Source organism: Podarcis liolepis (genome assembly GCF_965112155.1).
Source record: "Podarcis liolepis genome assembly, chromosome: 7".
NCBI lineage: Eukaryota > Metazoa > Chordata > Lepidosauria > Squamata > Lacertidae > Podarcis > Podarcis liolepis.
Window position 1 is genome coordinate 21,347,608 of NC_139561.1, and position 27,406 is coordinate 21,375,013.

Consider the following 27,406-nt stretch of genomic DNA (forward strand, 5'->3'; position numbering starts at 1 on the left):
GACCTCTGTTGGATGGTTGGGAGGAAGCAATCTAGAGAATAAGGGCATCAACAGGATGCTTGAGAAGGAATTTAAGAAGAGCCTTGGAGCTGGATCAGCCTTATCCTCCATTGATCTGTCCAATCCTCTTTTAAATCCATCCAAGTTCGCAGCCATCACTGCCTCCAGTGGGAGGGAGTTCCACAGTTTAACCATGTTCTGTGTGAAGAAGTGTTTTCTTTTGCCTGTCCCGAATCTCCCAAGCTTCACTGGATGCCTCCAAGTTCTCGTGCTATGGGAGAGGGAGGGAAAGTCTTCCTATCCACTTTCTGCATGCGACACATGATTTCATTACACCTCTGCTGTGTCACCTGTTCTGCACCTTTTCTCCAAACTTAGAAGTCTAAACTAAGGGAAGCACAGAAAGAAGCCCCTATGAAGGCCTTTCCTATAAGGGCTCAAATCGGGGAAGAACACGCTGCACAGATGGCTTACTGTTTCGGCAGTCAGTCAGGTTGTACGCTGGCGTGGCAGCGGCAGTTTCGTTATCACATTTGATGCAGCTGCTGCTGCCATCTTCATTCCACCGCCTGTAGCAGCCTGCATGCGAGGGGGTGGGGAACAAAAGGATGAAGGCAGAATGAGAAGAGTAAAAAAAGAAGAAGCCTCAGAAGTACCTTTCATGCAGAAACAAGCATCGGATGAAACCCACTTCCTTTGTCTGACTGCCCCAAAGGCCCATTTCCTCACAGCTCCTTGCACAGGGCCTGGGACACTTGCATGAGGTCTGAGCGACAGAATTCAAATAGTTTCGTGAGCAAGAGGGCTCCGACCCAGGGAATGGAGAGAGGTTTTGGGACACCCCGCAATGTATTCAAATTTTCACCTACGGAAGGTTCTTTACCTGCAAACAGCTTGAAAACACAGCAGTTAGCTGTGGTTGTGGGTGCTCGTTGTGCAGAAAGCAGGGGTGTCAGCAGGAGCTGGAGGCAGAGCCAAGCACGGACAGAATCTGTCCCTCACCGGTTGTAAAAAATGGGCAAGCAGGCAGGGTTTGGCTGAGGTTCGTAGGGCAATGCCAATTGCCCTAATGTCTCCGCCTTCACTGCTGATGAGGCAGGCAGCAAAAGCAGGGGGGAGAAGGCAAGCCCCTTTCGTTTTGAGAAACACATGAGTCCACCACACTCCTTGCGAATGTAACAACTGCATTCATCTTTGGAAAGCGGCTGAAGACTTGCCTCATGGGCTGCCAGAACCTGATGGATTTGTGTGCTATTACTGCCCTGTAAGCCCCAGGTCAGAATGGATGCTGGGTAAAAAGGAGAGAGTTCCAAGTTCGAGAGCAGGGGTGCCCAAACTTTTTTCAAAGGACCACATTTGATGAAGTGAACATGCGTGAGGGCCGATGCATGGGGACTGAAGTTGTTGAGCTTTTTGTACAATTTTACCCTAAAGTAAAATCAACCGGAGGACCAGATTAGACCCCCAAAACGCACTTTGGACATGCCTGTTCTAGAGCAACTCCACCCATCCCAAGCATTCATCCCTTGTTAGCAAGAAACAAAGAGGGGAGGTTTACTGCCTTTATCTGCTGCTTGTGATGTTCACAGAGGCATCTCGCTGCCCTAATGTAGGCAAAGCACTGGTCTGGGTGGGTCTTTGATTACCGTATTTTTCGCTCTATAGCTGCACAGCCTGCATTTGCTCCACAAGACGCACACACATTCCCCCTTACTTTTTAGGAGGGAAAAAGTGAGTCTTATAGAGCAAAAAATACCGTAAATCCTGCAGGGGAGTTCTTATGCCCATAACCATAGCTGTCAACTTTTCCCTTTTCTTGTGAAGAATCCTATTTGGAATAAGGGAATTTCCCTTAAAAAAGGGGAAACATTGACAGCTATGCCCATAACTTGTAAGCTCCTCAGGGGGCTCTGTCCTTACTTTAACGTGGCACTCTGCAATGCAACACGGAAGAGGGCAAAGCTATTTCCCCCCCATTCAACCTTTCTGGACAAATGGCTGGAGTGCATCAGCCGTGGAGAGCTGATGCTTTGATCTCAGGAGCCCAAACCGGCTGCCTAGTAGCCTCACCAGGCCAGCCCTCCGCAGCCAGCGATGGGGATCAATTATTCCATAAAGCACATGATGAGCGAGGCACTGATTGGGAAACAAACACGGCTGTTCCGCTTCCCTCAGCTGGAAGCGGCACATTAGATACCCTTGGCGATAAATTACATCTGACATTTAATCTAAACATAAAAACAGACCTACTGGGAGGGCAAAGCTATCTGACAGTAATATAAAAAAAGGAAGGAGAAAATGACAACAAAGCTCTTTTAGTGGCACTGAAGATTGTGATCGATTAACCTTTTGAAATATATGAAAAACCGAAATCTGGAATTTATTGGCAACTGTTCAGCAGCTCCCCTCCTCGATACATCACTCTCAACAACAAAACCTCAAAGGTTATGTTGCAACATTAATGTAACCCAAGACAGGGGGGAGCTAGCAATTTATTAACTTTTTAGTTTTAAAAGGGGCCACTGATTTGTCAACCAGAATTTTCTGACACGTTCTTTGGTCGTTTGCCTGGAAGTCCCTTTGCCACTTATCTCCCCTACCGTGCCCATGATGCAAGGCTACGCTCAGCAAAAATTACCAGCTCATTCTTTGGAAAATTGTATTTCTGGGCTGTGGCAAGTGGCTGTACGCAGGGTTGGTTGCGCAGAAGCATGTGGACATAATTGCTGTGATATAGAATTAATATAATTAAGCCAGACAAGCACCTAAAGGTTCAGTTTGTACTCTGCTTTCCCCTACCCCAGAAAGAGAGTCTGCAAGGCTAGATAGAAGAGGCTTGCAACTAAATATGCGGGTCTTTACTGCAGATTTATATGGGAGCGGTCTCCTGATGCCCTAACATACATCACCACAGGGCGAAAGTTATCCAATTAAGGCTGGGGAGACTCTGGTTTAAGACCTAGGTTGACATTGGGCCAATCCCCATCATTCAGCTTAGTCTACCTCACAGGGCTGTTGTGGGGATAAAAGTGTAGGAAGATCCACCACAAATGCTCCTTTTTATTGCTTCTTTTATTTCTTATATATTGTGTTCCTGAGGAATACAATACAGAAAAATAAATAAAAGCAGCTGCTTAAAAGTGCAATTAAAATCCATACAGAGTGCAATATGATGGCTAAAGTGGGAAGAGAAATCATTAAGCGGTTCAGCAAGACCCTCAGACATTTTCAAGTGGCTTGTAGGGAAAGGAGTTTGGGAACCACTGGATTAGTGCGTAACAACCACCAATAACTTACCTGGACTGCACTGGTTCTCGGCTAGACAGGTGGTATTGGTCTCCATTGCGTCCATACAGCATTCTAACTCCGATTCCTAGAGCGGGAGAGGGGAGAGAAAAATAAAGATTCTCAGTTCATGTAAAAATTTTCATTCACTTTTAAACCAAGAGAGCAAATTCAGCTGAACTCCAGTTTCATGACAGTGCCTAATAAGTAGAGGGGAGCCTCACAACGCACACACAAGCATGAATAACATAATTTTTTTGGCGGGGAGGGGAGGGAGTAACAACTGTGTGTGGAGGAAAAAAGCTTACGGGCTAGTATTCCTCACAAAGTGTACACAGCTTAACCTTTCCCAAAGGGGTGCCTTTAAAAACATTCAGAAGTAGGAGGAAAGAAAGAAAGAAAGAAAACAAGAACGATTCATTCTCATAGGGCGGATCTTTACATCTGGAATGAACACCCCCTCCCCAAGTCGGGTTCTCAGAGATTTCCTCAACCATTTATGCACACGAAGAAGAGGTGGGAATCTTTTTCAGGGAAAGACCAAGCAGTTCCTCCTGTATGCAGTCACAGCTAACTAGTGAGGAGAAACTGTAGATGCTCAAGGATGGGCGTGCCTTGCTTTCAAGTCCTGTTCACCTTCACCAGAGGAAGTTGTGGGTCTGCAGGTGTTGCTGGTCCAGGCTGTGTACACACCACACTTTTTCCTGCTACAAACCTACCCTTTGTAATCCCGTCCCCAGATTTATTCATTTCAGCAGGGGGCAAGGGGGCGGGAGAGAAGGAAAAGCCCCTTTTGTTGTGCCAATTGTTAGACCAATTGGGAGACAGAAACCCTTTGCCGGCCTACTGCAAATTATCCAGAGATCTACCAGCAGAACCCAACTGAACATTTTTCACCCCTGTTCTATGTTTGCCAAGTGGGGAGCAGGGGAAGGTAGTATTCATTGGTAGAGTATCTGTTTTGCATGCAGAAGACCTGAGGTTCAATCCCTGGCATCTCTAGGTAGGGCTGGGAACGACTCTCTGCCTGAAACTGCAGAGAGTGGCTGCCAGTCAGTGCAGGCAGTACTGAGATTGATGGTCCAATGATCTGACTCGGTAGAAGGCAGCTTCCTATGCATAACCCTAACCCTGTGCCAGAGTGTCACAAACTCCCAGCTTGGGCCACTGGGTCTGACTGGCCAACCACGCTATAGAAATAGGGTCCACACACTCTGAAACGGCCCATCCAAAATGGCACCTGAAGACAAGCGCAGAACCAGAGGAAGCAGGAGTAAGGGGTTCAGCGTACTTTCAGAACACGCAAGCAGAGCATGAGTGGAAGATTATGCTTTTCCAATGTTCATTGGGTGCACGCGAAAGTGCCAACACAACAACAACATGCCAGCTCTTCTTCAGGCACAAATGCTGTGACGAGAAGGCGGATGCCATATATTTCTTGTCATCAACATGCATGACATTTTGAAACAAGGGATGAGGTTGTGGAGGAGGGTGCATGTTTGCACGGACGTACACTCACACACACACACGTTGGCAAGGGAGCTGCTCCTTTCTGGAATATGCAGAGATGTGCCCAGACAGTCATGACAGACAGTATCTATAAACCATATGTATCCTTTTTGCTATTTGACAGGAAACTGGCCTAAGATCTCTCCATAAAACTGTTCCTTGAAGGGTTCAGAAAAGTGAAGCTTCCACCACTGAAGATCCTTGCTAATTATTAATTAGCATGCTTCTTAAAAAGTAGCTTTATGGAGCTGGAGCCAAGGAAATTTCCAATGACATGAGAAACTCCAATTACTAAGAAACCCGCCACTGAGCTTGGCGAAGCAACTTCGGGGGACGTGGCCCTTTCAAGTGAGCCGTCAAGGTCTCTTCAGGCAAGCCTTTTTATGACTAAGGTGCTGCTCGATTGCCAAGCTCTTTGTTTGCTTCTCTCCCTTGACAATGTTTTATTGCTGCAACTTTATTGGTACTTCCCCAACCCCACTTTAACAGTAACCTGCCGCCAGAACAATTGCGGAAAAGCAGGCTATGAAATTTGCCGACTAAATAAATAATAATTTCATTTAGACACAGCACCTGCCACTGGCACTGTGCGTTGAATTTTAAGCGGGGACTAAGCTGCTTTGCGGAAATACTATAGCCTGTTTCACAGATAAAAATTACAAATGAAAAAATTGCTATCTCAAATGTCTCTTGCTTCAGACGGGTGAAATGGCAATCTTGGGCAGGGGGGCATACCAGTGGTGGGTGGGCACCAGAGGCAAACATGGGCATAACAAGGGATGAGAAACTTGTAGAGTAGGCAACATCCCCCCCCCCCATCTACACCTACACCTCTCCAGCGGTCAACAAGAGGCAAGCAAGAGGGATCACCCAGTTCGAGGGCACATTCTAGCCACACAAAAGCACTTGAGGCGGGTACAGATCAGAAGCAGGGAGGGGTGTGGCCTAGGAAGAGAGGGTGTGGCCTGAGAAGGAGGCGTGGCTTGGGAGCGTCTCCAGGGCCAGACAGAGAGAACTGCATTTTAACCCGAGGACTTCAGCTTCCAAACTCCTGGTCTGGATGAGACAACAATCTGTTCTGGGTTCTTAGTCAAGGTAGAGCAGATCTTGGGAAGTAGTCCCTATTCATAATCTAGCTCATTTATACTCCACTTAAAAAAAGCCACAAACCCCACTACAACAATTAAATCAAGATTTTAAAATAATTTAAGGCCCAAATACAACCTCAATGAAAATCACTCCTGGCTTAGCAGTGAGTCCAGCATGGTTTAAATAGGTGAAGGCAGATTATGAACCTTAGATCTCTTGCAGGAAAGAACTGCTCAGCTGCAGTTCCTCTCCCAAGACCCCACCTCTGGTAACCCTGACCTTCAGAGGTGAAATGGCTGGCTGGATAGAAAAAGGCATTTGTAAAAGATCTTAACACGCCAGGCAGGTTTGTCTGGGAGGAGGAGGTATTCTGGACCCAGACAGTTTAGGGCTTTCAGAAAAGGTTAGATCAAACCCTTTTTGAGTTGTATCTGGAAGCAACTTGATAACAACCTGGTGAGATCGTGAGGCGTTGCTATGAACGGCTATCCTCTTACCGGGAATGGGATTTTCTTCAGCGAAAGAGGGCAGGTTTTTCTAAAATTAGACTACAAGCTTGCAGCTCACGGAATACTTCTGTTACTGTACAGTACAAGTAACCCACCCTCCTCTTCCTTGGAGGCTCTAAATCAAGATGAATATGATGAGTCACCCGCAAACAAACAGGTAAAGGAGATTAAAAGCACACATGGGGGAAAGAGTGTATCACTCAGCCTTGATCGGCTTTGTAAATCAAACCTGTAATGATTGGGGCAGGCTTCATCCATCTGGTGGAAGGACAGAAGGGGAGGAGGACACAGAACGGCACACTCAGAAAGCATAATATGGATTACTTTTACAGATGTGCAGGCTAGGTTGCTCTGTTTCAGAGGAGAAAGATTCCCCACTTTGCAGTTACAAATGACGAGTGTGCAAATGCTGTCCTATATATATATTTTAAAAGAATCCTGTAATAAGGACATCTGGACTGCAAGAACTGTATAAAGCAGTGGTAGTCAACGTGCTGCCCTCCACGTTGCTAGACTACACCTGCCATCAGCTTCAGCTAGTATGGCCCAAGGCCAGGGATTATAGGAGCTACAGCCAAACAACATCTGGAGAGTCAGCTCCCCCTAGAATAAAGCATGCAAAGCCAGCCGATTTGCAGAGATCTACATATGTTGAATAGTTCAATGCTGTTTCTAACCAGTAATGGGGCAGGAGAGATGGTAGAAGCTGGCCCATTAGGACAAATGCCCCACCAACCTCAGACAACCTGCCTGCCTTCTTAATATCAGCCAGTCCAGGGATGGCTCTGGCAGTCAAAATCAGAATCAGGTAGCTCTGCCTGCCATTGGCTGCATTTGCACCTGTCATTGGTTCTGGCTCCACCCACTGTTGGGCTCCCTACCTTACACCCTCCTCGTCCTGATGGACACCAGCCACCACCGCAAACAAGTGAACAGATGGCTATGCACAAAACCAAGTCCCTGCTTCCCCTACCCTAGATGTCATGCATAGCTCACATCTGGCTTTTGGAAACTTACCAGGCAATGCTCACCAGCTTTCAACCATATATCAATGGCTTATACCAACCTGGTTAAAAAAAAACTGGCATCCTCCCGCATGATCTAATATTTACAAGTGCATGCCTGGGAGGTGCATTCTTAAAAGAAGGGCTCCTCCTTCACTTACACGTAGCAGAGACTACTCTAATGTAGAGGTGGGAAACCTCTGACCCTCCAGATGTTGGATTCCAATGCCCATGTGTCCCAGTGATCACTGCCAAAGGACAGGGTTCTGGCCTATCAAAACCTGGCATGTCACAGATATCCCCACCCTGGCTCTAAGATGTTGCTTGCTGTGACTGGTGTTCAAAATTTGCCAGCCACATTTTGCACCTGCCTATTGGCCACTTGTGACCAAGTGACGATGCCCAGGCGCCAGGATGGCGCCCGACTTCTCCATCATCTGGAGGTGCATGCCTGGGGATCCTTGGATCTTGACTGTTTTCACACACTAGCAGAGGTCACCGTGTTTCTCAAATTCTGGATAGGCAACAGGACTCAAAGGCTAGAACTAGCCTTGTTTTTTGAGGTTTTTAATTCACTGCGAAATACATACCAAACTGTCAGAGGATTTGCTGTTTACTTCTACCCCAAGAACAGTTAGGAGGAGAACACATGGCACAGCCATACTAAATAAGGAGGGAAGTCTAAAAGAAAGAAAGAAAGAAAGAAAGAGAAATAGTTCAGCTGCAGAGAACGTACAAAGAGCTCCCATAATCCCCACTTCACACAAGAATCGTGGACCAAAGATCTCAAGGGGGGTGGGTGGGGGAAAAGCAGGCACCTTACCTTGTTTTTCATTTTAAAAAATGGTGCTAATTTGGAGACATTCAGGATTGTCACTGCTACTGCAGTAGGACAAGCTTCTGCTCATGCAAGACATGTGTGGTTGCTAAGAAACTGGGAGCCTTATCAGCTGGGCTCAAAGCAGAGCCTGTTCCACACCCGGAATCAATGAGGTTGCAGATGGGAACAGCAACTGCCTGGCACCGTCGCCGATAAAAACCTCATTGGGAGCAGAAAGCAACTGGGTGCAGCACTCAGCTATACCAGATCAATACGAGACAGGGAGAGAGAATGACCAAAAACAGAAATGGCTTTTCAGACAGCACACACAACACACTCAGCCTGTCTTCCCTCCCTCCCAGCCAGGAGACAGACCTGAAGACTTTACAGAAGTTTGCACTTCAGATTACAAACTGCAGCAGCTTTGCTGAGCTGGTGCACAAGTCTCAACATGGACGCTAAGCAGATTTTAGCGAGCTCAGTCAGCCACACCTGGAAACACAAGAAGCTGCCTTATGCCAAGTCCAGCTTTGTCCTTCCAGCCCTGGACTGTTTGCTCTGACTGGTGGGGGATGCTGGAGACTGATAACTGGGAGCTTTCGCATGAAAAACAGGCGCACGACGACTGGGATGCTGCCATGTTGGTGGCCTCCTAACTCTCTTCTGGTTCACAGACGCCTGCCAGCCTAGTTGTCAGGACCAGGAGGCAAATTTCCACCTGCCATTAAGAAGCAGGCAAATGGCTGTTTACAAGGCCTGAGAATCCCCTGCCTTTGCTTTCACAGGCAGTACCAATTAAATGTTAATTGCTCTGAAGGACCCAAGAGAGAAAAGTTTCCCTAGACTTTGCTAATTATATGCATTCACCTCCCAGCTTAGTCTCAGCAATTCATCTATCAGAAGCAGCGCCTGGTTCTTGATTAGGCCAGAGGCCCACCTAGTTCATCATCCTGATCTCACAGTGGCCAACCAGGTGCCCACAACAAGCCCGTAAGCCAGACCCAAGCACCACAGCTCTCTCTCCACCCAAGATTCCCAGAAAATGGCATTCAGATGCAACGGGCAGATATCGAATCAGGGGGACATGGGAACCCTGACTTCTCAAGGGTACACAGAGGACAAAGAGACAACCCAAATGAAAGTTCCACATTAAGTACTTTGCACAGTGCACATGAATACGTGGCATTTACAAGGTAGTAAGCTATGCCTGTTTTTTCTGAACTACTTGGAAAGGCTTTGCATCTTAAGGGGAGACAGAAGAGGAGGTTTGGGAGGGCTGGGTCAACTTTTGCTTTTGCCCTTTCTTAGCTCAACTGACCTTACAGTCTTGTTTGGAGGCAATAATGGGTATGTGAGGATAATACTGTGTGTCTGTGCTTGTGAGAGAGAAGACTATGCTTCTTAAAAGATGGGCGAGATAAAATAAAATTCCATTAACGAAGCCTTACTGTACCAGCAAGATGCTCAATGTTATTTTAAAACCCCAGTATGGATTTTATTTGGAATGCTTCTATCCCGCTATATAGCTCCCCCAAGGCTCTCAAAGCTGCTCCACAAAATATTATTCGAATAAAATCAAAGCCACATTCTAAAGTCTGGTATAAGAGCTACAAACATGGCAGCCCTATGGTGCCATGATTATTCAGGTGGCATTTGCTGCCCTCATTCTTTGCCCTCATTCAACATTTGACCTCTGCCTGCTAGGCAGCAGAGCCCACAGACAACCTCCAAGGCAAGGAAATGGGGGAGGCTGAGCTGCTGAAACTCGCTCAGTCCATGATGAACGAAAGTCTAGGAAATAAAAACTTTAGGAAAGCGCTACGACACTATCAAGATCTAGTGTATCAGCTCAGGGGTGGGAGTCACCATTCTCCGTGTGACCTCTTTCTGGTGCATGGGAGAAGGCCAGTGGCGACTACAAGTCATGAATGCCATGCTCTGCCTTCATGGTTGGAGGCAGTAATGCTTCTAATACCAATGCTGGAAATGGCAAGAGAGGAGTGAGCTCTTGTGCTCAAGTTTGTGGTCAACCAAGACTCCTAGATCCTTTTCACATGTACTTGAGAGCAGTACATGTGAAAAGGATCTAGGAGTCTTGGTTGACCACAAACTTGACATGAGCCAACAGTGTGACGCGGCAGCTAAAAAAGCCAATGCAATTCTGGGCTGCATCAATAGAAGTAGCATCTAGATCAAGGGAAGTAATAGTGCCACTGTATTCTGCTCTGGTCAGACCTCACCTGGAGTACTGTGTCCAGTTCTGGGCACCACAGTTCAAGAAGGACACTGACAAACTGGAACGTGTCCAGAGGAGGGCAACCAAAATGGTCAAAGGCCTGGAAACGATGCCTTATGAGGAACGGCTAAGGGAGCTGGGCATGTTTAGCCTGGAGAAGAGGAGGTTAAGGGGTGATATGATAGCCATGTTCAAATATATAAAAGGATGTCACATAGAGGAGGGAGAAAGGTTGTTTTCTGCTGCTCCAGAGAAGCGGACACGGAGCAATGGATTCAAACTACAAGAAAGAAGATTCCACCTAAACATTAGGAAGAACTTCCTGACAGTAAGAGCTGTTCGACAGTGGAATTTGCTGCCAAGGAGTGTGGTGGAGTCTCCTTCTCTGGAGGTCTTTAAGCAGAGGCTTGACAACCATATGTCAGGAGTGCTCTGATGGTGTTTCCTGCTTGGCAGGGGGTTGGACTCAATGGCCCTTGTGGTCTCTTCCAACTCTATGATTCTATGATTCTAGGTCCTTCTTGTGGTTTTCCCACAAGCATCTGACTGGCTATTGTGAGAACAGGATGCTGAGCCATTGGCTTGATCCAGCAGCCTCTTCTTGTGTTGTTAGGCTTTTTTAAAAGAAGAAGAAGAAGATTCTTTTCCTTCCACCCTATGCCATGAGTAACATAAACTGAATTGCCATCCAGTAAAATTTTGTTTGCTAATAACTTGTGTGAACCTATTTATGAGGCTGTTATTACGTTCTAATTTTATATTCACAAACTGAGAAGCTCCCAGTAACATAAAAGCAATCTTGGCCAGATTCAAAAGGAAGGCGGAGAGGGAACAAAATCTGAAAAGGAAGCCACACCATCTAAACAGAACAAATTGGGTTTTTGATAAATCAAGATTAGGGGAAAATGCTTCTCTTAAGTGATAATTGGATGCTTCCACCCCTCTTCTGCCCCTGTCTTCATCCTTAGAAGATGAAGCATTCCCTTTATCTCCAAAAACTTCACTAAATTTAGCTTGCTGAGCTCAAGGAAGGAATAAACATTCTTCATCCATCATCTTCCTCGTAACCAGCCCTGCCTACTCACTTCTAGGAGTTCTGACACATCAAGGGGGTGATACAGGCATATTAAAAAGAGGGAGATGGGAAAACCTGAAAAAAGACGACGTGCAGAGCTACTGTTCTTGTGCCTAAACCAAACAGAGATATCAAAGCTTGTACTCCATCAAAGTCCAACGCTTTTCATGCTTTTGACATTTGGAGCGTCTAAAGGAGACATGTACAAGTTTAGATTGCGGGCCCTTCGGAGACTTGTTCCTTTCACAAAGAAGAAAGGAAGAAATTGTTGTTACCTGATATAGCTAACTGCCTGGGGTTAAGCCAAATCTATAAACTCAAATAAATGGTGCATCCCAGAGACAACCTTTTGTGACGATTTCATCACATTCCTTTTAAGTCAGAGGGCCGCCTAAAGATTCAGGCCAAGCACCTAGTTTGGAATGTTTCCATTATAAAATGTGAACAATGGTTGCTCCACTAGTGTTTCATTGCCAGGGGGACGGAAGCGCCTGCAGATGAAAGGAAGATCCAAGTTGGCGGATTCATCTCTTCACTATCAGAAACAGACAGAGCCCATCGCACATTCTGTCCCCTTCCTCTGGAAGGAACAGATGGAACCTGGAACATGTTAACTATCAGGGACCAGAAATGAGAGATCGCACCTACCTACATTTCCCTATTGTACCCGACTGCTGGATTTTAACTGTCGTAAGCCAAATCTTGCCCAAAAATCAATGTATAAATTTAATAAATAAATCCCGAGGTACTGGCTGGGTGAGTGCCATACTGCTGCTGAATCCCACTGGCTGCTTGGTGGCCACTGTTTCCTTGCAATGCCCAGCAGGTCCTGGGGAGCCATGGAAGAAAGGGCTGAGACAAGGACAAGATGGAAGAGCATGAAGAGGCCCGGCAAGATAGAAGGGAGTTCATGAGATCCCTCTTGCAAACAACACATAAGATTAAGCCTTCCGCAGATGGCTTACCAGGTCCTGTGAGCCATTTAAGTGATGGCTCTGAATAGTTTTAAATACACCTGGAAAATTAAAAGTTGCCCAATATTGAGCTAAGCCACTGGTCTACTACAGAGACAGGAAGTGGATCTCCAGGGTTTCAGACAGGGGACACGGCAAGCCCTACCCACAGATAACAGGGACTGAACTTGAAAGGGGATCAGAAAAGAATGTGTTTTTCAGGTCCCAGATTCATTCTTAACAGGAGATGCCAGAAATTTGGCCAGATGGCAGGCGACGCGAGAGACCTCTTTGCCCAAGATCCAAGAGAGAAATTGTCAGAGTAATTCTGGGCTAGGTGCACAAATAGTCTGACTTGCTTTAGGTCGCTTCCGATGCTCCTGTGCTTTGCCAGCGTTGGCTGATGTGACAGCAACAGGCAGTGTCTGTATTTGAAGCTGGGTGGTGCTGTGGGTTAAACCACAGAGCCTAGGGCTTGCCGATCAGAAGGTCGGCGGTTCAAATCCCCGCGACGGGGTGAGCTCCTGTTGCTTGGTCCCTGCTTCTGCCAACCCAGCAGTTCAAAAGCACATCAAAGTGCAAGTAGATAAATAGGTACTGCTCCAGTGGGAAGATAAAAGGCATTTCCATGCACTGCTCTGGTTCGCCAGAAGCGGCTTAGTCATGGTGGCCACATGACCTGGAAGCTGTACGCCGGCTCCACTGGCCAGTAAAGCAAGCTGAGCGCCGCAATTCCAGAGTCGTCCACGACTGGACCTAATGGTCAGGGGTCCCTTTACCTTTAATGTTTGTTCACAACAGCTACTATCCTAATTGGTAAATGGGTTGATACAGTGCAATTGAAATGTTCAAGCCAACAAAACACACCACAGCCCACATTCCTACTTCCAGTGACAAAGTGTATTAAATAACTGTTGCTTTTTCTTTAAGTGACTCCGGCTTCTCTAAAAATGTGGAGATTGTTTCCTCAAGATGTTAAAAAAAAAGAAGAGATCGGCAAAGAGAAGAGCGGCTCTGTTTACAATCATTTGCTAACACATCCATCATCATCGTGGTTACTTTGCGCAAGCTGCCACCGGCCCTTGCTTCATTTGCGGCAGAGAACCTGAAGAGGATTGTTTGAACAAGCATGCTCACCACTCATCCAAAAGCATCTATCTTCAGCAACACACGACAAAAAATCCCTCGAAGCCACGGCATGTGTAATCTATGTAACTAACTGCTGTTGGAATGACCGATGCACCGTCAACAATCAGACTCACTGGTTTGAGCTAGGAACCTCCGTTTCCCAGCCTCAATGCTCATAATGGCACTTATCAACCAGACAATGCATTTACGAGCAGCAGCTTTTCATAGCTGCAAATTACTATACTAAAAATTGGGATATCTGCCCCAAGGCTGTTTCACCAAGGACAGGACACTGGATTTATCTGCATTTGCAGAAGAACTGATATGCCTCTCTCTTTGACTGAACTGTTTTGTGTTTTTCACTCTGTTGGAGCTTATCTTTTGTTAAGGGACATGTTAATTGCTGGGGGACCAGCATGCCTACTGGAACTGCTCAAGGTCAGCTTGGCCTCAAGATTCACTTCACAGCATCATACTGGATAAATCCAATGAGAGGGCTCCTTAGAACGTATTGAACACTTCCAGAGTGATCAAAGGGCTTTGATATACACAATTCTCAGTCATTCTTACCTCACACCTATGGAGTCAATAGTCCAGTCAGTTTCTCAGCAGTTCTGTGCCTCAGAGGGCAGATGCCCTTTTTAAAGCTTCCCCCCCAATGGAGCCAGATTCCAGATTACTTTGTAGCCTGGGATAAGGAAATGGAGCTTGTTTTATGGCACCCAAAGCAGCTTCTTCTAGCTAACCCTCGGATCTTGACAAAGGGATAGGGCCACTGTTCTATCACCTCCTGTGGGAAAGGCTGTAAGCTCGGTGGTAGAGCATTTGCCTTGAATGCTGAAGATTGCATTTTCAACCCCAGCATCACCAGGTGGGGCTGGGAAAGACTTCTTGCTTGGAGCGCTGCAAACAGTCAATGCAGACTAGAAGGCTATGCACCAGGACTGAGCTAGACGGCCCAATGGTCCAACTCAGCATAAGGCAGCTTCCTAGGTTTCCCTTTATAAATACTACTTGGGAAGCAGCCAGGATGTACCTTGAGGTCTCCAGGACCTGCAAACAGGCCAGCAACTTCTCCTTTGTCACCAAACCCAGTTGGCCACAAATCCAGCCTGTTTCTTCCCAGTAGTTTCAAGATTGGTAGTTTGTCCTCTTACTTGCTCTCAGGGGTGCCGACTTGCCCCCCCCCGATTGTGGGTGCCCAGTGGCACCTGCGATGTAACATGATGCCATGACATCATGTTACACTGGTGCCACAGCAGCACTTCCAGGACCTCGGAGGTCATGTTGGACGCCTTGTGAGACCTCTGATGTCCCTTCCGGTTTCTACCAGTAGTCACTTCTGAGGCTTTGCATGTAGAAACTGGAAGTCATATCAGAGCCCCGTGGTGTGGGTGTGAAGCACCTACCAAAAATTTGTGTGCACCCTGGCACACAGGGACCCCTAGATTGGCACTAGTGCTGGCTGTCATCTTGGTTTGACTCACCAACTCCCCAGGTAGGTTCCCATACCCAGCAAAGAAGTCAGGGACTATGGAGGCCAAGAGATAGCAGCGTACCCAAGACCAACAAATAAACGTGTAGTAGATTTATGATTGAAACGGGAGACTTGATGGACCATGGTTAAGCTCCAAGCACCATGCAGACAGAAAACACTGCCATTATTATTTATTAATTTATAGACTGCACCACTCTAAACTGGAGCAGTATATATACTGTGTATATGCTGTCCCAGTTATTCAGGGACCTATCCCAGGGGCCTTTCACAACACACAGGCAAGAGGTGCGACGTTCCCAACTGAGCCTATTTACTCACCCCAAGAGAAAAATGGCAGGATCTCCCTCAAACGTTACAGTTGTTCAGCAAAACACAACATACACAAGGTTACAGTTATTCTGCTATGCTAAGCAATCCTTCCTCCCCCTCCTAAAGTAGGTTTCGGTGATAGTGGCTATAAAGATATCTAATGCTTCAGTATTTAAGCTGATTAAAATAAAGAGAAGACTGTCAAAGCAGGATATTAACTAGGATTGTGGCTCAAACAATGGTCTTTGAAGGCTCATCTATTAGGAGCAGAGAAAAGGCACAATTCATTTGACTTGAAAAATAGCTGTTATTACCACCAGATTTTAAACTTGTTATTTAGCTGGAATTAAGCTGAAAATGAATCCTTTACGCACAAATCTCGATTCAGACCATCAGTAAAGCATCTTGGGCTGGCATGCTCCCCCCCCCTGACACCCCCACAACACACTCTCTCACTCCATTCTCAGTGGCTCTAACCACACTTTTGCTGAGACATCTGGATCCAGCAATAATGGTTTGCAAGTCCACTTCAAAACCATGATTTGGAGGTTAATGCTAACCACAGTTCACCCTGCTCAGACACCACAGCAAGCTATGCTTACAACAACGTGCAAATGGAGAATGAAACTAGTCCACCAAAACGGGGAAATTCACAAGCCTATGGCTTGCTCCCAATCCTTTAAACGAAACTCAGCACAAGTTGCTTCCTCACTGGCACTATTAAACCACAAACCCACCCACCCCAAGCTTCTAACCTTACAGCAAAATTGGTACTATATGCCACGATAAGCTGAGTTCCTTCTGGACGCAGTACAAAAAGCACCAGCGAGCTAACTCTGGCCATCACCAGTTGCATCCAACTGCAGCCTTATCTGCTCAAGCTATGTCGGTGTCCAAGAAAACACCATAAGCCACAAACAGGAAGAGCACTAGTCAAGTATTTCAGTGTTTCTCAAGCCAATTGAGCTTGGGGTGAGGTTTCCTGAGTTCATTGCACCTTTTGTGTTCTCCTGCCCCTCTGCCAGCATCTTTCCCCACAAGTGACAATGCAGAGATCCTGGCAGACAGGCAGGTCCATACAAGCTGTGGGAAGCCAGGACTTGTGGACTGGACATGAATCTCAATAATGGCACTAGAGGAACAGAGCAGGATGTTTCGGAACCCTCCCTAAAGAGAGACATTAAAATAAAGCAACAGGCTTGCAAGAACAATGCTCTTCCCTAATCAGGTGGGGACAGGGTAGTTGGGATGCAGTGATGGCGGCAAGTTTGGAAGCAATACGCTGCAGCTAGACTGCTAAGTGGGAAAGCATATAACACCGACATCACCAGAGCTGAGAAAAGGGTGTTAGCTGCTGATTTGCTCCAGAGCCAAGTTTAAAGGTACTGCTGGCAACTTTCAAGGCCATACACAGATTGGGACCACGCTATCTGAAACAGTGGCTCCACCTGTGTAGATCTACCTGCACACCACAGTGATCACAAGAAGCCCGCTTGGTCCTGCCTCATCTTGCTGATCTTTATCTAATGGCCACTTGCAGACAGGCTCTCTCCGCTGGCACCCCCTTTGCAGAATGGACTCTCTCTCGATATCCAGGTGACAAAAGATATATTTCATTGAATAAAATATTGACTAGCAAAAACTCCTCTTCCGTTAGATTTTCCTGGGCCTTTGTTACATTTTACCAGTTTTTACTGGCCCTTAGATACCGCAGATGCAATTTTAAAGAACCGTAATGCTGTTTCATATGTTTTAGACCAGAGGATTATCTGCTGAAAAGGTTTATATTCTGCCAGGAGTATGCAGGATATTAAGAGTACATGTTTCCACAATGATGAATTTATGTCTGTTTTAAACTTTTTTTGGTATGGTTTTATGTATTTTTCATGTAAGTTGCTTTGATTCATTTATGAAATAGTATCCAAATATTTTTCTAAAAACAAACAAGTTTTGTTGCACACCACATTGTTAACTTCTGGTTTAAAAGCAGCGTATAAATTATTTTAGAAATAGATATATTTAACCGGCCTGTGCCTTTGGAAGGAGAGGAGGAAGGCGCCACCCACCTCAAGGTCCTATTCCTCACTGGAACTTTATTCACACATACTTTTCATAGCATCCTGTGCCAGGGGTGCCAACATGAATAAAATATTGGGGGGGGGGGGAGAGCCAGGTAAGCCCCACCCCACAAAATCGATCACATGACACGGTGCATGCACACCATTTGAATGGCAATGCCCATCAACTTTGGGGGGACCCAGTCCTATTAAATATTTCATTGGGGGAACTGAAGCCCCCTTGGCCCCTAGGAGTTGGCTCCTGTGTCCTGTGCTCTCACATCTCAGGTTGCCCCACAGCTCCTACTTTCAGCCCCCACAAGGGGGGGAGGGGGAATCACATCATCAAAACCATCGCAACCTTCTTCTCTCAAACTTTTCATTGTCATTCCTTAACCCTCGTCCTTCTATTCAGAATTCATCACCTTCGACAATTAGACCAGCTTCTGCTTCACCTTAAATGTCAACTGCGTCGTCTTTCTTCTCTCCACTCACAAATCCAACACAGTCTGCTTGTCACTTTACCTTCAATCTCCCACTTTAAAGCTCAACTTCTCTGTGAAGTCATTCCACACAAACCCTTAGTTTTTGTAAGAGATGCGGGGGGCACTAAGACCACATATGGGTAACGGAACAGTATGCATATATATATTCTCCCCCTCCGTTGACTTTTCAATTTTCAGCTCTTTGGGGAAGGGATTTTTCAGTGTTCATTAATCTGTAAAAGTGCCATGCACAGTGATGGCATAATAATGGCATGCATTTTACACAGCAGGATCACAGAGTTACACTGGTGTCCTGTTTGTGGACTTCTGGTAAATCACTCTGAGAAAAGAAAGCTGGACTAGATAGGCCTTTAACCTGTTCTCATGCACAAGGGCTTTCTGGCTATATCTGAGAAACACAGGCTCTTGTGGGTCACTTTTTAAAACCCACACGCCCTCACATAGGGGTGAGTGGGAAATGGAAGTAGGAAAACGGATATAAATTAGGGTCACTAACAGAATAGCATCTTAGGCTGTAAAACGTGACATGCAGGAGTCGATAAAACCTGCTGCTAAGAGCAGAATAGAAAGCAATAAAATTGGCAGCAAATGGTTTTTGTTTTTTTTACAGTTATTTTAAAAAGTTCAGAAGTTGCAAGGAAAGTCAAAGAAAGAAGAATGTACAGGTCCACCCCATTATCCAAGATAGTGCCCAGAGTAATGAGGTTTCTGGGGCCCAGGCCAAAAAAAAAGCCAGTAAGGTTGTTTCGGAAGTCTTGAAGAAAGCATTGCAGCAGACAATAGAAACCCAAGGCTTGACTATTGGGAGCATGAACACCACCTTTGCACTTCAGGCTTTCTCATTAGCAGAACCTGGTCCACTTTGTGTGAAATAAAGGTTCAAAATAATAGAGTAAATGTAGGGCAGATCCTCAAACCCTTTTCAATTCCTGAGCTTTCGAACACACACAGTCAATGTGTTCTCAACATTTTCCAGGGCTGACAGTAGACAGTTTTGTATCTTAAAGGAAAAGTTATATATCTCTCTCTCCCTCACACACACACACTGCAGAAAGAGGAATGTCAGACTTTCTGTAGAACTCACTGCCTAAAGCAACTACAGTGGTACATACACTTCAGGTTACATACGCTTCAGGTTACAGACTCCACTAACCCAGAAATAGTACCTCGGGTTAAGAACTTTGCTTCAGGATGAGAATGGAAATCGTGCTCCGGCGGTGCGGCGGCAGCAGGAGGTTGCATTAGCTAAAGTGGTGCTTCAGGTTAAGAAGAGTTTCAGGTTAAGAATGGACCTCCAGAATGAATTAAGTACTTAACCCGAGGTACCACTGTACTTCATGCTAAGGTCTACAGTGAACAGTGCCATTTATTTCACCAAGTTCTAACCTTTAAGGTTGTGATCAGAGTGTAGAGCCTCAGCAATGATGATCTGTGTTGGAAATTTGGTCACCATATCCTAGGTGCATCCAGCAAGACACAGGAACACAGGAAGCTGCCTTATATAGAGTCAAGAGACCATTGGTTCATCCAGCTCAATACTGTCTGGACTGACTGGCATCAACTCTCCAGGTTTCAGATTGGAGGCTCTCCCAGCCGTAACTGGAGATGCTGGGGATTGAACTTGGAACCTTCTGCATGCAAGGCAGATTTCCTACCACTGAGCTACTATCCTTCCCCAGAGAATGTTCCCATGGCTCTGCCATTGTTTCAGGGCAGCTAGGTCTCTCTGCTAAGTTTCTAGACAAGAACACACGTAAGACTGACAGGGCTTTACTTGCCAAAGCACAGTGAGATGACTCAGCCACTGGCATTTTGGAAACTTCTAGCATCTGGAGAAGGGGTCATCCCCCCTTTTTTACAGTTGAGCAATAGTTGCACAGCCTGCTCTGCATCACGATTCTTGTACAGCTGCAGGAATTAGTGCAAACACAACCCAGAAAAACTCAAGACTTGGGAAGCGGGTGGCGCTGTGGGTAAAACCTCAGCGCCTAGGACTTGCCGATCGCATGGTCGGCAGTTCGAATCCCCGCGGCAGGGTGCGCTCCCGTTGTTCGGTCCCAGCGCCTGCCAACCTAGCAGTTCGAAAGCACCTCCGGGTGCAAGTAGATAAACAGGGACCGCTTACCAGCCGGAAGGTAAACGGCGTTCCGTGTGCTGCGCTGGCTCACCAGATGCAGCTTGTCACGCTGGCCACGTGACCCGGAAGTGTCTGCGGACAGCGCTGGCTCCTGGCCTATAGAGTGAGATGAGCGCACAACCCTAGAGTCTGGCAAGACTGGCCCGAACGGGCAGGGGTACCTTTACCTTTATGTGGGACTTACGAAATGCACACAATACAGCGAGAGTTGCGGATGCAGAGAGAATACCAGACTCTAAAGCCCCATCTAGATAGTTCAACCTTCTTAAAAGGATTGAAACACTTTATTTGAAATATGCCTGGCTAGGACTTATCAGACAACAGGATATTGCAGAGAAAGGCTCAGAAGTCAGAGAAGCCAAGAAAATTCAAGGCTGTCACAGCCCCTTCTCTTAACTCAAAGTTTGGAATCCTTTTCCTGCCAGAAATGCAATGCTTCTCCACCCACCCCTCTATTTCTTGCTGGGCCTTGCACTGTCTGCTAAATATACAAACAAATTTTCCTTCTTCAACACCTTCAAGAAGTTTGAATGATATCCCCTGCCCATTCCAGGAATCTGACCAATTTATTATTTAAGGCAGCATGCCCATTCCTCTCCCCTTCGGACAGCCTTGCTTCCAGGACTAATGGTGACTTATTTCAGTTTGGTGTATTAAATTACACAGCTGTCTTTTATGTAATAGTCATTTAAATAATAATTTAAAAAAACCTCTCGCTGCCATAGCTGGATGAAACTTTTGCTACAGGACACCCCCAATACGAAAGGTTTCTCTATCCAGGGATGGAGACATACAAAACAAGGAAACAGAATCAAGGCACAGCAACCCCGAGTCCTACTCCAGATCATTTTTCATAGAATCAAAGAATTGTAGAGTTGGATGGAATCTAGTCCAACCCCCTGCAATGCAGGAATCTTAATTACATCATACATGACAGATGACCATCTAACCTCCACTTAAAAACGCCAAAGGAAGGAGAATCTACCACCTTCCAAGGAAGTCCCTTCCATTGTTGAACAGCTTCTACTGCCTTAAAGTTCTTCCTGACGTTTAGTTGAAATCTCTCTTCTTGTAACTTGTAGCCATTGGCTATCACATCTCCTCTCAGTTTCCTCTTTTCCAGCATAAACATACCCAATTCCCTCAACCATTCCTCATAAGGCTCCAGGTGTGGTCTGATCAAAACAAAATAGAGTAGTAATATTCATTCATTCATTAACCGCCCTATACCTATACCCTATCGCCCTATACCCTATAGCCTGGAGAAGAGGAGGTTAAGGGGTGATATGATAGCCATGTTCAAATATATAAAAGGATGTCATATAGAGGAGGGAGAAAGGTTGTTTTCTGCTGCCCCAGAGAAGCGGACACGGAGCAATGGATCCAAACTACAAGAAAGAAGATTCCACCTAAACATTAGGAAGAACTTCCTGACAGTAAGAGCTGTTCGACAGTGGAATTTGCTGCCAAGGAGTGTGGTGGAGTCTCCTTCTTTGGAGGTCTTTAAGCAGAGGCTTGACAACCATATGTCAGGAGTGCTCTGATGGTGTTTCCTGCTTGGCAGGGGGTTGGACTCGATGGCCCTTGTGGTGTATTCCAACTCTATGATTCTATGATTCTATACCCGGAGGTTTCAGGGCGGTTCACAAAAATAGATCACAATACAGTGGTACCTCCGTTTACGAACGTAATTTGTTCCGAAGGTCCATTCTTATCCTGAAACCATTCTTAACATGAGGTGCGCTTTTGCCAATGGGGCCTCCCACTGTGCGCGCGCCACTTCCACTCACATCTCGGGACAAAGTTCGCTTCCAGGAGACCTACTTCCAGGTTAGCGGAGCTGGTTACCTGAAGCGTTCGCAAGGAGGACGGTATGTAACCAGAAGTATTACTCTATATAAAAGCAAAACAATAATCCAATAACGCACCCCCCCAAAAGAGCCACAGTTTAAAATATTACTTCCCTTGATCAGGACACTATACTTCTGTTGATGCAGCCTAAAATAGCATTAGGGTTTTTTGCTGCTACATCACACTATTGACTCATGTTAAGCTTGTAGTCTACTAAGATCCTTTTCATATGTACTACTGGCAAGCCAGGTGTCCCGTCCCCCCCATCTTATATTTGTATAGCTGGCTCTTCCTGCCTAAATGCAGAATCTTACATTTGTCCCTATAGAAATTCATTTTGTTGTTTCTTTCACTGGATAATTTATGCTTGTCCTGCTCAATAAGGAAGTCACGTTTATAGTCTTCATGGGTACAGGGGTCAAACTCCAAAGCACAGATGCTTCCACTCACCTATGTAAGATGCTCGGGTCTCACCAAGCAGTTCAAAAATTAAGGAACCTTTGCAGCAGTTTCCATTTTTATTACACATACCTCAAACACACCCCAATTAGCAGGAAAAGGAAGAATTGTATATATGCAGCTCAGAACATGAAGCTTTTTCAGAACAGTACTCAGTAGCTGTGAGAGTTCCCATGACACACCTAAAAGCGTTACTGAATTGAAGGAATGAGAAAATTTGCAACAGCCACCGCCAACTTTATCTATAGATGCAGAGTACAGGCTGTATTGTCTAGTTGCTCACATATCCATTACATTCTTTGCCTGCTGCATGCACATGGTACCAGGTAATTTTCTCCACAAGCACACTACCAAAATGAGTCAGTTAATCTTTTGAGATGCCATGTGTTGCTTTTCTGCAAGAAAGAAACATGAAAATGCTCTTTTATGCTAGGCCACACTATCTGTCCATCTTGCCCAGTACTGTCCGCTCTGGCTAGCAGCTGCAGCTCTCAGGCAATTTCCCGTTACCTGATCATTTAAAAGTCAAATTAATAAGGGAGCCCAAGATATGTCTCTCTGTAAAAATCAGATGCCAGAGCCCAGATACTCCCCGCCCCACTTCAATAAGGAGTAAAGACATTCCCACTTATTTATCATAAATTAAATTCAGATGGGGGAAGTGAACTCACAACAAACACCATGCAAAACTATTCTTACAATGGTGAACTTGTTATCTCAGCCTAACCTTCATTACAAAACTATTCTGAGGACAAAAAGTACCTCACCTTGTATACCTTGGAAGAAGATGGGATATTAAGTGGAATTATAAAAATATATAATATTCTCCTTATTGGAACTTGCTTGTTTTATAGTCCCACATACTTTAAACAGAAGTGTCTGTAGGGAGCCAGACATACAGGTGTGAGGCCTAAAACACTCTCCCTTTTGAGGGGAGCTTCTCCCCATTTTCATAGGTGAGTAGGTGGGTCAACCCTGAGATCCAATACTGGGCCATTCTTTTTGTGAGAGACTAACTCCTTTATTAAATATATTCTTGAAGGCTACATCCTCACAAACCAACATACAAACCAGAGCAGGGCAAGTTATAAAGATATGGCATCCACATTGCCAAGCACAGAAAAAAACTTTTAACAAGCTGCTCTGTAACTCAAGTTAAATACAGCATTGAAGAGGAAAGTCTTCAACGTTGACCTAAACAACTGGCTACACAGAGCAAGGTGAGGACCTCAGGTCCGGGATCACCATCAAGAAGGCCCCACTTCTTATGCACAACTGACCTTAAGGGTAGGTACCGAAGGTCCCCTGACTCAGGTCGGCAACGGGGAGTATCCAGTCGGCAGGTCTAACTAGGCCCACCAGACTTCCTCATTTGGTCCATGAGGTGTCAGGTGTGCACCAGTTAAAGCTATAGTTCAGTGGAAAAGGGAGGGGCAATTGATTGGTGGTATATGCAAAACTCCATATAATAATAACAATTATTTATTATGTACACCCCACCCATCTGCAGGCCGTCCTTCAAATCACCGCCAAAACTAGCCCACTTCTTTCTCCAAACCCCCATAGCTTCTATTAAGGTGCATATGAAAACAAGAACCAAGTTTCATAACAAATACAGACGGGAACCTTCTCTCCCAAACATTTAACAAGTCAAGAGGACACCGTCCCATAAGGACGGGAGAGCAAAGCTTCACCCTTGGTCCCTAAAAATATAAAGATGCCAAAATGCTCCTGGCAAAATACCCCCCTCCTCCCAAAAAAACCCCAACCGTGTGTATGTTCACAGGAGTACCAAGACGAGACTCCCCCAAATATGTGTGTGTGTGTGTGTGTGTGTAGGTGGAGGTCAGGGTTAGATAATAATAATAATAATAGTTTTTATTTATACCCCACCCTCCCCAGCCAAGGCCGGGCTCAGGGCGGCTAACAAGCAATAATAAAAACAAGATTAATGAATACAACTTAAAAACAAGATTTAAATACATTAAAATATTGAAACATTAGCCCAAATGCATAGCGGAGGGGAGGAAATAGTCTAGACTAGACTCCCCCAAATATATGGGAAGGGAAAGGGGGGCAAAGCTAGATGCCCACAAATGTTTGTCTGTGGGAGGTGGGGTGGAAGGGTCAAGTTAGATCCCCCCAGACGCCTATGTGGTGGGAGGTCAATGCAAGTGACGTCAAGGCGAGATTCCACCCGGCCCCCCACCTCCCGACCCCCCAAGCAGGAGGCGCCACCGCCTGAGCCTTCCATGCTCGCTGAGGGACAACGGGGGACCCTCCTCCAGCTCTTCAGGGGCTCTACTTTCGGAGAAGAGGAATGGGGGGAAAGACGGGAGACAGCCCCGCCAAGCCCCGCCCACCCGCGCCCCTTTCCCGGCCTCACCTGAGCGAGCAGACCCAACAGCCGTTGGCAACAGCCGACTCCAACCGGCTCCCTTTCGTACCCCCCGCCCTGAGGCGGCGCCCTGCCCCGCTCCCTCCCGCTCCTCTCTGGGATTTGTAGTCCCGCTGGGGCCCTACGGCCCGCCTGCGCCGCTGGAGCCTCCTGCTCCTCGGAAACTACACCTCCCATCAGCCACCGCGCTTCCGTGCCTCACCTCGTCCAGGTAAACGCGCTTCGCCTGCCCCACTTCCCCTCTTTTTACCGCGGCGCCTCTTGGGAAGTGTAGTTTCCAGGCGAGAAGGAGACGCTGCCGTTGAATGCAGCCCTGGACTACAACGACCAGAAATCCTTCCGGGTAGAGAGGCCATCTTGAGCGTTGCTAGGACACGGAGACGCCCCTGGAAGAGGTGGCGATAGTATTTGGAGGAGGAGGGATCAGGTGAGAGAGAAAGATTATTTTGAGGATGGGGGAATAGGTGTTAATTTTTAGGGGTGGTGGTCCACGAAGATCCCTATGCACATACGTTCCATAGGTACAATATAGAAAAAGCTATTCTTACATTAAAAATAGTAGTACTAAATTATGTTGACATATATAATCATTATTTTTATGTTTTCAATATTTCATGCTAAGCAGTTAAGCAGAAACAATAGCACTGTATTCTTATCATCATTATTAACAATAACATTCACTATGCAATTATGCAAACATAAACTGAGTAATTTTTTCCACATTACAACACAAGACTCATTCAGTTGAATCGTAGAAGATTGTTCCCTTTCCTTAACTCAGGCAGAAGGGAAATGAAACACAGTTCTAATTCACCTTTAAGCACACTGAAAAGAAAAAGAGAGAGAAGAGGTGGGGGAACCAAGCTGCAAAGTATTTGAAAATCTCAGATTGGTCCATTCACATATCTGCAAACTTCATTGCCCTAACATGCAAGTAATCTGTGTAATACTAGTGCAGTGATAAATTTTGCATTTATTGCTCCACCCACTGTTGACTCTAGCCCTGCTCACTGCTGTCAAGTGGCCCCTGGAAGATTGCCCAGGATGGGAATGTGGCCCTTGGTGTGAAAAATGTTCCCCACAAAGTTTTACTCAGAGTACACCAATTGAAATTAATGAACCTAATTTAGTCGTGGCCACGAATTTCAGTGGGTCTACTCCTGAGTAGCACTAGTGTTGAATACATCGCATAACACACAATCAATACCCATCCCCCATCAGCTGGTTAGCAAATAGAATTCCACTCCTGGCTGGCTTTGCAGCTAAAGCTCCCCTCTTTGGTTTTGCACCACTCAAAGACATCTCAACATGAAACCCTGATTCTTATTATATCCAGGAAGGGGTGGAGAGAAGCCACAACAGTGTTTTGATGTCACCGAAGAATCAAAGGCTGCTTTGATTCGATAGATACCTTTGATTTTTGTAGGGTGGTGTGTGAGGCAGGGAAAAGGTGAAGAGTCTTAAAGCCAGCAGAGAGAATAGGGAATCCCCTTCCTTCCTGTAGCTTGGTCTAACAAAACACAACTTCTCCTGAAGACAAAAGGGTTTAACAGGCAGCTCTTTACACTGTTATTACTGAAGCTCGCTGTTTTCAGCACTGATTTTCATTTTTTGGGGGGGGGGGAAAGAGAGATGTTCTTAAAGGGCCAGTTGGCAGGTGACAACATTTCTATATGGATGCCCCTTTAAGAATAATTATAATAGTTATAATAAAGTGACAAAGAAATAACAATTCTTCATCACCCATAAAAGGTGGCTCTGTAAAGTATAATGGAAGCTCCTTATTTTCAGAATCTGATAACCATGGCTACTAAACAGCTCCTCCAAAATGTCAACCCTCTTTTGAAGACAAGGGGACAGAGACCAAGGTATGGCATGACCAAAAAGTTTGAAAGCTCTGGACTGCCACCTTCTGAGAGGGCGTGCAATTTGGAGCCACCAGCTGGTTCAATAGGAGGTAAAGTTGCCACACCTCTTGGTTTCAGCCTCCACCCTCAGTGTCTCCAGTGAGAAATAAGGGAGCAACCTGCTTTTTAGTGGGTCAAGTATTTGGAGACTAGTTCTGTCCCTGTGTTCATCAGGCTGCACCCCTGAACCATAAAGTAAAGCCATATTCTCCCTCCTGACTCACCATCTTGCCATACGTACACTACTAGGATGTGTTCCTACCACACAGGCCTCACCTGCTCACTTCTGAGCCTCAGGAGACATGACAACTAATTGGCCATTGAGCCAATGGTAGGATTCTGTGAGCACCTCAGCAACATTGCCTAGACCAGGGGTCTGCAACCTTTAAGACAAAAAGAGCCACTTGGACCCGTTTCCGAAAAAAAAAACAACAACTGGGAGCCGCAAAAACATTGCAACATTTAAAACAAATATAACACTGCATATATTGTTTCTGGCCTTAATGCTATATATACAGGATCGTGCAGTCAGCTGTCAATCTCAAGAAAAAAGGACAAATTAATAGCTAATTAAAATATTTAATTTACAACCAGGTAACCAGGTTAATGGGACTTTTGCTCCTGAACCTCAGTGCTCAGTGTCTGCACATCAGGGCTGTAAGACGTCACCTTCATT

The 27,406-nt window shown here is 45.9% G+C and overlaps 2 protein-coding genes across 2 annotated transcripts in view; one reads left to right on the forward strand and one right to left on the reverse strand.

Moving 5' to 3' along the window:
* LOC310711412 (uncharacterized protein C1orf159) overlaps nucleotides 1-24,898 on the reverse strand; it is a 32,167-nt gene extending 7,269 nt beyond the window's left edge. Inside the window, exons 1-4 of the mRNA XM_083513325.1 lie at nucleotides 24,812-24,898; nucleotides 7,987-8,077; nucleotides 3,298-3,373; nucleotides 475-579 (exon numbers count right to left, since the gene is read on the reverse strand). Of these exons, the coding sequence (XP_083369451.1) occupies nucleotides 475-579; nucleotides 3,298-3,373; nucleotides 7,987-8,058 (253 nt within the window). The 5' untranslated portion in view covers nucleotides 8,059-8,077; nucleotides 24,812-24,898. The remainder of the gene's footprint in view (nucleotides 1-474; nucleotides 580-3,297; nucleotides 3,374-7,986; nucleotides 8,078-24,811) is intronic.
* A 299-nt stretch (nucleotides 24,899-25,197) lies between these two features.
* Nucleotides 25,198-27,406, forward strand: part of TTLL10 (tubulin tyrosine ligase like 10) — a 210,164-nt gene continuing 207,955 nt past the window's right edge. The window contains exon 1 of the mRNA XM_083512900.1: nucleotides 25,198-25,250. The gene's annotated coding sequence lies outside the window, so the exon portion shown is untranslated. The remainder of the gene's footprint in view (nucleotides 25,251-27,406) is intronic.